General features: G+C 35.9%; 1 protein-coding gene across 3 annotated transcripts; it reads right to left on the bottom strand.

Moving 5' to 3' along the window:
* Nucleotides 1-515: 515 nt before the first annotated feature.
* Nucleotides 516-11,160, bottom strand: scel (sciellin). Of its 3 annotated transcripts, none has more exons than XM_068329338.1 (25): nucleotides 11,047-11,160; nucleotides 9,704-9,735; nucleotides 9,054-9,111; nucleotides 8,579-8,641; nucleotides 8,435-8,467; nucleotides 8,291-8,329; nucleotides 7,221-7,289; nucleotides 7,092-7,136; nucleotides 6,893-6,967; nucleotides 6,667-6,780; nucleotides 6,519-6,584; nucleotides 6,364-6,414; nucleotides 5,773-5,838; nucleotides 5,628-5,687; nucleotides 5,471-5,527; nucleotides 4,424-4,489; nucleotides 4,305-4,346; nucleotides 4,156-4,206; nucleotides 2,747-2,815; nucleotides 2,604-2,654; nucleotides 2,401-2,466; nucleotides 2,216-2,287; nucleotides 1,775-1,883; nucleotides 1,059-1,161; nucleotides 516-970 (listed from the first exon to the last, which is right to left on the bottom strand). In XM_068329338.1, exons 2-25 carry the CDS (start codon nucleotides 9,720-9,722, stop codon nucleotides 954-956), a joined length of 1,461 nt encoding a protein of 486 aa, XP_068185439.1. In that variant the 5' UTR covers nucleotides 9,723-9,735; nucleotides 11,047-11,160; the 3' UTR covers nucleotides 516-953. The 3 variants fall into 3 exon arrangements, with proteins under 3 accessions (XP_068185439.1, XP_068185440.1, XP_068185441.1); XM_068329339.1 differs by having other exon boundaries at nucleotides 522-970; nucleotides 6,893-6,964; XM_068329340.1 differs by lacking the exon at nucleotides 2,216-2,287 and having other exon boundaries at nucleotides 523-970.
* Between the last annotated feature and the right edge of the window lie 470 nt (nucleotides 11,161-11,630).

Genomic DNA, 11,630 nt, shown 5'->3' on the forward strand with positions numbered 1-11,630 from the left:
CTCGCAGATTCACCATCTTAATTATCAAAAGGTTCATCAGCCACCACCACCATCACCATCCTGGGGGATTAATCTCACTGCACCTGAAGGCAGATATCCTTCATCTTAATCTTTCTGAAGTTTTTAAGTACCAAAGACTTTCTGCCAGACTTATTGACACATAGCAACTGTGCTTATGCTGCAATAAACTTATATTACATTTTAGAGATCCTGCACATGTGGGATTTTTTAAAAATGTACTCAAACTGTCTAAAACCCATTAAATTTTAGAATATAATGATGAACTATGGGGGTTTGCTTGATTAGAAAGGCAGTTTAAATAGAAATTGTTTTATAATAAATTTAACTTATTTTTCAATTCAAGCATTACTGTAGCATTTTAATTCAATTAACAGAACTATAGGAGTATATTACTCTTCAAAAACCTCCTAGTCCTTGTCATTGCTTTATTCTCCTAACAATCAATTTGTTCCTGATAAAGAGACAAAAATTCATAGCCACAAAAGCCAAAATAAAGATACAAACAAAGGACAGGGAATCTAGTCACCAAAAGAATCAATGCATCTTATTGATGTTAGCAAGATATATTATTCCTTTTATTGCACAAAGAAAAAACCCGGCCCAAAATATTGCAATGTCTCAACTGTGTTTCACATAAGGCAGGCTGCAATCTTCAGAGAATAATGAAAATACTTTCAACAATTTTTGAAAGGGGTAGATAAGAGACAGCATTATCATAAAGTTCACACTGCTTACAACTAGTAGCTGCGTAGGATATCAATGAAACAAAATCTTAAATTTGTCATGTAACTAATCATCTAACAGATGCCACCCAAGACACCAAAGTAAAGCTCAATCAGAGTAAGAGCACACGTCTAGTAGAACCCACGCCACCCAAAACATCGTGATAAAGAGGAAACCCCTTTCCTCTTTGCTCGCGTTGTCAATGATGCTCAACGACGCCACTTTTCTGTGGGAGAAAAATATCACACAATCAATTAACCATTTACTACACAGCCATTAAAAAACTTTAACTCTTCTCTTCCTTAATGCTTTACCTCTGGTGATCTCAAAGCAGTTCTCACAGTGGACCATGTGTCTGTAGATCCAGACCGTGTCTCCAGCTTTCAGATTACCCAAAGTGCTGTTGCACACTTCACACTGTCGGACGCAAACACTCAGGTGAGGCAAGAAACACACTGAGCAGTCAGATGCAAACTTCCTGATAAAATCATTTTGCCAGTGATGGAAATTCAGAAAGAATATTAACAGCAGAAAATTTTTTTCTGGTATTTGGAATTATTTTCCTGGGGTTTCATTGACAGATTAAAAATTTTAAACATCAATTCACGCACTTTAAATCACACAAGATGTATGTGAAATGTATGTAAGATGTGTACACACACACACACACACACACACGCACGCACATACACACACACACACACACACACACACACACACACACACACACACACACACACACACACACACACACACAGATTTCTAAAAGCATTATTACTAATGAAATAAAAACAGTGTTATAAATGTTTGTTCTTCCAACTTGGCCAACATGCTGCTTCTATTTGAAAAAAAAATTGATAACTAATTGATCATGTTTTTTTCTAATTACAGTTAGGTATGTTTCAACCTGTAATAGAGTTTTTTGAGTGTTATAATATCTGCTTATATTACTGTAAGTATCGTAATCCTTGTTCAAACCACCACTTTTTGCTGACTCCAATGGAAAAAGAGATTAAACCAATCTGCTCACTTTAAAGCAGGAAGCGTGACACTTGACATTCAAGTCATCCAACAGCATCTTGGCATCACCATTGAAGGGTGTGTGGCAGGAAGTGCACAGGTCTCTCTCAAGCATAGTCCTATGAGAAAACATTCAATAAATTAATTTCAAGAAGCTTAACACATTTGAAAAGTTCAGTCTCGATCTTGGAAAAGGTATTTTGGGAGAACATTCTTCACACTTACTCCCAAATATGTGAGCTGCAACCTTGGGATAAGAAAATCCCTAAAGTTCAGACCTTTATGGTTGCCAACACACGTCATGTCGCTCAAATCGTGTTAGCATTCTACAGTTTGCAGGTAGCTCAGAACTCTGTTCGGTGTCATGGAGACACAAGCATAACTGTTGTCTTGTTTGCTTTTCAGTTACATTTTCCAAGACGGAGAGAGAATGTTGTCACACTTGTCCTACCTCTGAGCAGGAGCATACACGCTCTCACTGGAGGATTTAGACAGCGGATCTGCCAGAATGTCATCTGACATGCTGTGAGTTACATGAGTTAGATTACGTGCTTATCAGGTTCTACAAGTGACACAGACTTGCTTTACTTTCATTTAACAATACTGAACCCAACCATAACTAATATCCCAGAATACCTGCTGCTCTTGAACGATGATGTCGGAGTGAAGAGAGTTGGGCTTGAGATGCTGCTGTAGTCATAACTATTGAAAGACAAAACCACAGATCACATGACTGGTTCATTCATTTGGAAGGGTGGGACTGTTTCTGAGGATAGGCCTGTACATATTCAGACTGGAACAAAAGTCTTAAGGTTGGCATTCAATGCGTTGTTTCCTACCTGGTGGTTGTTCTGGAGAGAGAGTTGCTCTTCTCCCGGCTGTAGTCATCACTGTTTGGGCAAACATGCTACAGGTCAGGCACATTCTTATATAAGCAAAGACGTAATTGAAAAAGGTGTGTGACTGAGTGTCAGGTCGCTACCTGGGTGTACTGCTGACGCTGTAGGTGGTGATGCGGGAGGTGGGGATAGATTCGTCGTATGAACTGTAGCTGTGTGTGAGAAAAAAGAAAGAATTGGATATGGAATCACAGAAGCATTTATTTTGGACAGTTTGGAATCACACAGGTCCAATTTTTGACCATTCTTGTCCCTTATTGATATTAATAATTTGTTCAATGTCTCAAATATCCTGTCTCCAACAACTTTTGGCCTTACTGTCTCTTATTCAGGTTTCATTTCATTGGTTAATGTTAATGCTTGTTTAAATCCCTGTTATAAATGATTCAGACCAAACAGACTATCTTTGAAGATAGTCTATTTAAAAAAAAAAATTGCCTTATCATTTTTTGTGACAAAAAAAATATTCTAAGGATTTAATCTGAAATGATAATTGAGTCTTCTGAAATGCCTCTAGTGTCATCTGTAAAGTTACTGGGGTTTTCACTTTATCGTTGCTTGTTTAATTTATTCCTGTATTTTGTACTGTAACATAGTTTGGGTGAGAACATTACCCATTGATCTCCATAAAATGTAGGACTTTCAGAAGCTTTTGTAAGGATCACATCCCATTTAAGATCTCATATTTTATCTGTTCATCTACTTCAGACGTTCTAATTTATATTATGTGTGACATCACTGTTATCTAACCATGTGTATCCATTTATGAGAAGCTTTTAGGTGAAAAGAATATTCCAGAGAAAATCAAGTCCACTTTCAAAAAAAAAAAAAAAAATCACAGTAGCTCAACGTATCAATTATTGAATTGTGGAGGTTAATTTTCAATAAAAGTACTTGATTAAAGAATGGCTTTTCCAATCTGGGAAGAAATTGTTCCTTTATAAAATATAACGGTGATACTTAAATAAACAATTTATGGTATTGAATAAATTTATTATCTCAATCAGGTTTGTTGACCTGTTGACATAATAGTAGATGTTCCTTTTGTGTATCGCTAGCTTGAAAATGTTACTATTGAATATAATCAGGAAGATGGATAACATTGTACATCTTTATCATGTCACATACAGCCACCATCATGATTTCATAAGCTGATAAGTGAAAATTAATTTAAAACTAAAAACACAATGAATACCACACTGTTTGGGTTGAATCCCTTGCTGAGTCTGAATAAAAATATATTTGTGAAATGTTTGCGATGCATGAATGGTAATGTTTAAAAACTATAATTTAAGCTTTCATTCAATTTGTTTCAAAATGCTTTAAAGCAATTTGTATCATGTAGGACCATTTCCTGTGTTTCTTTGACTCTACTCTCACACATTTCCACATCCTTTAAAAATGCATTGTTGTTTTAAAATGCGCTAATAAAGTTGCCTTTGCCTTGAGTTATTGGGTATCTAGAATTACAACATGGAAATGTCATGTTTACCTGCTGGTTCTCTTGGTGGAGGATGACAATGGGTAAGTTGGGCTTTCTCCTCTACATGAGACAAAGACAAGAGTAGAAAAACATTGGAATAAAGGAACCGTGAATGTAAATAATGACGATGGTCTCAGTAATACTTTTCCTGCACTCACCCTCTGCTGCTGTTCACTGTGACTATCTCTCTCCGTCTGATACTGGTGTGGTTGAGAAAATAACAGTGTGATATTTGACTGATGGGAGGTTTAAGGTGCTGTGTGTAGCGACGTCTTACCTGTCAGAAGACAGATCAGATGTAATGCCCTTTGGCAGCAGGGTGCCATACAGATCATCCACAGGCCTGTAGAGAGTAACAACAATCAGTGATAGTACAATCATTATTTATCATAATAAAATTGATAAATGATGGTTTATCTTTCTTAAATGATCTCATTGTCACAGATTATTGAAAAATCTTTGGTTGTTTTTCATGTTCTAGTCATCGTGTAAAAGTTTTCCTGGAGTAACACAACCATCAAAACACATTTCTTTCAGTCCTGGGACTGTCGGCAGGTGTGTATGGTAATGAAGTGAGTATACCTGTTTACAGTATATACTTACTGTACTTATACTGACTTATACTTACAGTATGTGTTGTTACAAAATGAGTCAGACTATGGTTTTTGATCATTTTGCTAATTAAAATTAAACCACAACCCATTGCTTTTCAGGCAGAACCCTTTAAATACAGTAATGTTAATAGATGTTAATAGTACTGTAGTTTAAGTAGTGAAGGGTCATTTTTGAGGGAATGCTCAGGTTAGGTTTGTCGTCTCTGCGAGTTAATGCGTTTTCCACAAAAGAATTTGTTAAATTTTTAAGCAGATTTCTGGATATACAGAATTTCTACTACGATGAAAAAAAAATTTTTCCCCTTGAAACTACTAAAATGATTTCTGTTAGATGTTTAGGTTTGGTAGAGAAATCCACTCTACTAAGTTACGAAGGCTCATTATATTAGGATAGTTTGAAGCTGTTGTTTTGAGGATCAAGTCACAGTTAATATTTATCTCTCTTTTCTTCTGCAAATCTTATGTCTTCAGCAGGAATGGATGTGAAGACCCCTCTACACTTCATTTGGGATGAAGGATCATATCACCCTCTAGACTGATTCATGCTTGATGTTCTATTTTGATTAGTTTGACTGACAACAAATTCATAAGTATACACCTTAAATAACAATTTTGAAACCATACAAAGTCCTTTCATCTGACTAAACAGAACACATTTTCACCAAGACGTTACACCGTCCTCATAATAGTCCACATGCGATGAAACTCACTTGTTGTCAGGGCTGCTTTTCACAGTCACAGTTTCAGTAGAAGTCACGAGTCTTTGACTGGGAAAACAAAATTTAACGTATCAGAACACATACAGTAATTACTGAATTGTTGGTGTCGCAATCAGGTAGTTTTCTAAACTGATGAAGAAAATATTACCTGTCTGTGGGTGTCCACTCATACTTGAGAGAGGAGGGTGCATCTGTGATGTCCTCTGAACTGTGAAACACACAAAGGTTTTTAAATGTTAAGTTTGAATCTTTCTGCGCACACTTTTAATTAAAATAATCAGACAAAGACTCACCCTGTGCTGATGATCCTCTCAGTCACCTTGGTTGTTCTAGAGCTCGAGTAGGGCGAGTATGAAGATCTGCATGATGAAAGTAAAAGGATTTCAGCGCTGAAGTGATGTTTGTGTGGCAGCCTTCTAAGTGCTTTAAATTTGGATGTACAGCCAAACTGATAAAATCTTCCTGATTGGTGATTTGATCAACAGTAATGTTATGAAATGTTTTTGGTACAATTTACTAGTTTGTTAACGGGCCTGAAGAAAATGATGAAAACACAATTGTGTGTCATTGGAAAAAAAAAAGTTAGCAAAGTATTTTTTTTATAATATCAAGTAGTTGAGTATCAAGTATGTTGAGATTGAAGAGCAGTGTCCCAACAACTGAAACTTGGGGAACAACTGAGAATTTGTTTTCTTCTCCCAGATTTAAAATCACTAAAATCTTTTCAGGATGATGAAAACTGAAGAACGGCAGCTGCTAAGTCGTTTGATTCATTAACCTTTAAATACAGTATAATGCAGCAGCAGTGCTGTGTGAACCACCGCAGCTCAAACTCGATTATTCTTCAGGTTCTTTCTGCAATACAAACAACTGAGTGAACGTACTGAGTCTCAGGGCTGCCTTTCACCGTCACCGTCTCAGTACTGGACACAATCCTTTTGGTGTAAAACATAAGAAGAACCATATTAGAATATATAATTACTGGTTGTCTGACATCACAATCAATTTGTTTTCTATGTCTCAGACAGTAAAACATTACCTGTGTGTAGGTGATAAGATATCTTTGATAGTTGAGGTGAGGTCTTGATCACTAAATCTGTCTGCGCTGCACAAACACAAAGGTTAAATTGTTGGTGGTGTACAGTTTCAATCCTTCTGTAAAAAGTTTGAATCATGTGATTTCTTACTTTTTGTTGCCGGTAACAGTTATCTCGGTTAGTTTGGTAGAGGATGAGGTTGTGGATGATGAAGGATCCTTGATAGATGAGGGGAGGAGTGTATCGTAAAGTTTGTTACTTGCGCTGCAAAGACAAACAGGTTAAATGGAAGATGTAGAGCAAAATTCTTCAGTTATTTATTTATTTATTCACTTTTATTACATCCGATATTTTAGGTAATCCAACAATAGCTCACTCTTCATTGGATGTAATAGATGTATCCGTCACTTTGGTTGTTCTAGTTGGAGAGTAGGATGAATACTGCGGCCTGCTTGCAAATCACACACAAGTTATATGATGCATAAAGCCTTGGTATTCTGCAGCTTTGATGTCACACGCAGCTGCACTTTTACTAAAGGAAAGGATCTTAGTATGTGTAAAAAACACAATATTACCCTTGGCTTGAAGACAAGACTCGTTCAGAGAATTTGGTGGGAGAACTGAAAGAAAAGTCAGCTGTTATTAAACAGACACACAATTGTTGTTGGATCAGTCGGTGCGTTTTAAAACTGTTATAGTTGTACCCAAGATTCTTGGTGGTGGTGGTGACAGTGGTCTCTGTGGTTCCATCCTTGGTCACCCGGGTAGTAGTGCTAAATGAGGAAAAATGCCAAACAATTTAACAAAACACTTAGATAGGATATGGTTCATTGTTTTTTGTTCATTGTTTTTTGCAACCATTTCATGGGTGACTAGAAAATAGTGGAAACCCGTTGTCAATAAAACCTGCACAATTTAAATAAATCTGTGTCCAATAAAATGTGATTTTCCGTAACGCGGATCTAGAATTTTTTTTCCTGTTAAGATATAGATTTTTACTTTTCATATGAAATCAAACTGAGTGAGACTGAATCTGCTTCATCTCAGCTACATATAGGTGGAAGTGGCATGTTTGTAACTCTCTCTGTTACCTTAATGTAATTAAATACACAACCCCCCCAACAAATACTGTATATATTTCTCCGATGTCTCATTATTTTCACTTCCTGTTTTATTTTATAGAATCATTCCTTTGTGTATTTCAGTTTGTTTTACTTCCTGCCATTGAATAGTTTCCTGCTAGCATGCCACTTCACCTGATTTTATTCATTCAGAAACTTAGTTTAGTTTATAAGATCATCTTTGATCTTGTCACAGATGAAATATTAGTGTACTACAATTTAATGAATTCACCATGAATCTCTAGTTACAGTGACCTTTTTGTCTGCAATTTTTTGGACCCGTTTGTTTTGATGCTTTTACCTGATTGTGTTTACTTCTGGCCCTATTTTTTTAAATTTAATTTTAATATCAAGTAAACTTTGGACTTTTCGGACATATTTTATTACTTGTGTGATCCTTTTTGAACTCGAGCCTTCACAGATTCAAACTTCCAGATCCAGATTACAATCCACTGGCACATATCGGCAAAACATCTTCAGTTGTCCATGCCTGACATATTTTTTAGAGAAGTCTAAATGTCCTATTAGAATTTATTATCCCTGACAGAGGAAATGAATATGGACTTCAAAAAAGAGTAATATTATTTGGAGAATTCCCTATAAAAAATCCCTGGATATTGTTGATTTAGTTGAGATGTCTATGAAATGTGTACCTTTTGGTGGTTGATGTACTCCTGTTTGAAGAATACGTGCTGCCAATAGAAAAGTTGATCATTAGGGCAGAAATCTGGTTACTAAAACAGGCATGTTTGCCTGATGAGGACAAGAAAGTAATGCTCACTGAATACTGTACCAACCTGCTTGGTGGCTCATCCTGCAATGAACTGAATCTGCAGTAAGAAAATGCCCAAACAATTGTCAGTCATTTTGGAAACAAATAAGTCACTAAATAAATTGATGTATATCAACAACAGAAATAATTGTGTTAAACAAAGAGACACCTCTGAGTCAGAGCCTTCACAGAAGTTGGACGCGTTGTGGTGTTAGCATCATCAACCAGGGAACTATAAGGATTATACAGCATGTTAAAATAAAGTTAGATGAATACTTCAAGCCAGTCACAAAGGATTAATTTGTTTTTTGTGTCCTTGTTTGAGGAAAAAGTTGAAATATTTGTCTTAACACCCTTTTCACTCATACAAAATAGATGACTCAACAATGTGATGTAAAAGAACACACAAAAAATGCAGAAGGAAGTTTTTTAAGATGAGAGAAAGCAGTCTTGAACTGTGTCACACCCAGCATTACACCACAGGTATTGTGGTGGGTGACAGGTTTATTAAAAAAAATTTTCACATACAAGGAATTTTCCCATAATGTGTTGATACATAATAGTATAGGAAATATGTTAAGATATTTATTGGAAAAAAGGATAGAATGTTTGGTCTGGTTTTTGATTTTGTTTGCATGACTTACTTGTCTTCATCGTCATTAGTCTTTACTGTTATCCAGCTGCTTTCTGTGTTGTACTTGGCTGCAAACCAAAGTCAAGATTTAATTTAATAAATTGAAACCTGTTAAAAAAACATGACAATATCTATGTGAATTTTAGCAATTTTTATTTTTCCCCATAAATTAATCCCTTCAATTTTTTTTCATTTTAATGTACACATATCTTTCAGCACAGGTAGAGGAGCTTGCTGTTCATTCAATTTAAATGTTTTTCATTAAATTTCATTCATTTATTTTCAAATATTTCATTTATATTTCACAAGAACAACTTGCTGTTTAAATATGGAGTACATTATTACTGCCTGAATTGCTATTGCTGTTGGACAGATTTTAAAAAAACATAATTCTGTGAAGTTCAAGATGATGTACTTTTAACACTGTGCTGAATGGTTGGTGTAGAATCATAATTAGTGTAAGGCAGGTAAAGATTTTATTCTTTACAAATTCCCTGACGACAACTTCAAACATACTCAGTCCAATAGCATTTTTAATTACATGGTTAGGGTAAAATAAATCCAAACTTTGAATCTTGGCTTTGATATTTAAAGTACAAGCACTATATTTTTAATTAGTATTTTCTGATTTGATGCTTCTATATTAAATGAAATACTTACGAACATATCTACTACTCATGGTGGATCTTTATCTGCAAGCATAAAAGCAGAGAACGGAAGACGTCACATGTTGAAGTTCCAATACATCAGCCACTAGATGCCAGTGTGAGCTCACAGGTTACACACTGACATGAGATCAACACACATCTAAATTCAGTTGAGAGGAAGGAAAGCTTCAGAGCTTTTTATTGGCATTATACTAAATCTGTAGTAGCAAAGTTAGTCCATATAAGTTGTCTTGTGTCACATCAGGTTGACTTTTGTCGGCCACTGTGTCTAAAGTCGGCGTTTGTCAGATAAAGTATGTCCAACCCCAAACTCAGAGATGAAACGGTCATAAACTGGTTTGTCTTGATCTACACTGACATGACACACCCACCCCCCATAACACACCCTCTCTAAACACACCTTTGTATAAGTTGTGCAGAAAATTATACTGTAAATGTAAATTTAGCTCATTTCATAGTCACACAGTTTGTTTGTTTGTTGGTCTACTGGTAGTTGTTATTGATTTAACTTACGTGTTTAAGCAGTTACACAGTTTTACATATTCTACATGTTTTACATGTGTAAGAGATGCTGAGCCATTAATAAAGAAAATGGAAATAGTCTAGGAGCTCTTTGAATTGTTGAGATTGATTATTGCCTAACAAACAAACAAAACAAGCAAGCAAACTAATAAAAAACCCACATACATTTGATCAAAGATGAACGAATGACAGGGGAATCTCCCTTTTTGAACCTTGTAGAATTGGAAGATTCTCTTGTAGAATTGGATGTTTACTCTTTAACATTAAACAAAGAACAAATATGCTGTCTGACAACACACTGCTCCTGAAATCTGATTTGACTGTCTTCTATATGCTTTAGATATGACATCATTACGTTGTATGAGTGATGAGTGAAATTAATGAAACTGAAAACTCCAATGAGGTAGAAACTGCTGTCCCACCTGCATCGGTTAGCAAATGTTAATGTTTGCTATGACCACTTTAGTTTCTGTAAAGTTCAAGCCAAGCAAAAGATCTTCACAGGAAGTTGAGACGTGAACTTTTAAGGTAACAGAATGTGTGTGACGTCCGAAATCAATATACCAGTCAGGAATTCCCTACAGCAAAGTGAATTCAGAAAGTCTTTGTGAACCTGCTCTTTGATTGCATAATCCTGGTTTACAGCATGTTTATCAATTTTTCCACAACTATCTTCATGAACTACAACCTGCCTAAAAGAACAGTATGACACAAATTACTATTCATTTCCAAAAGCAGTTTTCCCCACATCTATTCTTGAAATATCTATTCTTTGAAATTGACTAGGGGTTCAGAAAGTTATAGAGTACATACCTTGACAGAAAAATCTGATTTGCTGACAGCCAAACTCTCACTAAAGCTCTGCTCGATTGCTCTGCTCTTTACAATCACACCCTTGTCATTCCTTCTGCTTTTAACCTTAAGGGAGGAGATTTCAAGGCCAGCCAAGGGTGGGGCTTTAGACAACAATCAAAGAATACTTCCACCATCTCTGTCACCATATTTCTGTGTCAGTCATCAGTACTTATACCTTAGGAATTGTTTTGTTGTCTGTGTGAAATGTAAAAAGTGGAACTGGGTGGAGAGCTGAAGGACCAGCAATTCAACTTAGCTCTCAATGAGACAGAACTGCCAAGTGGGTGTGAAAGTTTGACCTCCTGAAACACACTACAGTACACGGAATTCGATGGCCTGTGATTTTAAAGAGGCATGTTTGTATCACAATGTCCCACTTTAACCATTTTATCAATATTCCCTCACAGATGATGTCTTGGAAGCAAAATTTTGATTTATGTGTTTAGATTATTTATTACCAGCTTGGTCGTGTATGTAAGCGTAACATGTATTAACATCCTGTAAGTGTTCTAATACAATACCTGCCTGACAGTTAGAACTGC

This window comes from Antennarius striatus, chromosome 12, assembly GCF_040054535.1.
Source record: "Antennarius striatus isolate MH-2024 chromosome 12, ASM4005453v1, whole genome shotgun sequence".
NCBI lineage: Eukaryota > Metazoa > Chordata > Actinopteri > Lophiiformes > Antennariidae > Antennarius > Antennarius striatus.

Bases quoted from the DNA above. Each gene is read 5' to 3' on its own strand.
- scel (XM_068329338.1), bottom strand. The intron at 8,642-9,053 runs GTAAGTCATGCA...TAATCCTTATAG, and splicing joins ACTAATGACGATGAAGACAA to TTCCCTGGTTGATGATGCTA. The intron at 4,207-4,304 runs GTGAGTGCAGGA...TGTCTCATGTAG, and splicing joins ACAGTGAACAGCAGCAGAGG to AGGAGAAAGCCCAACTTACC.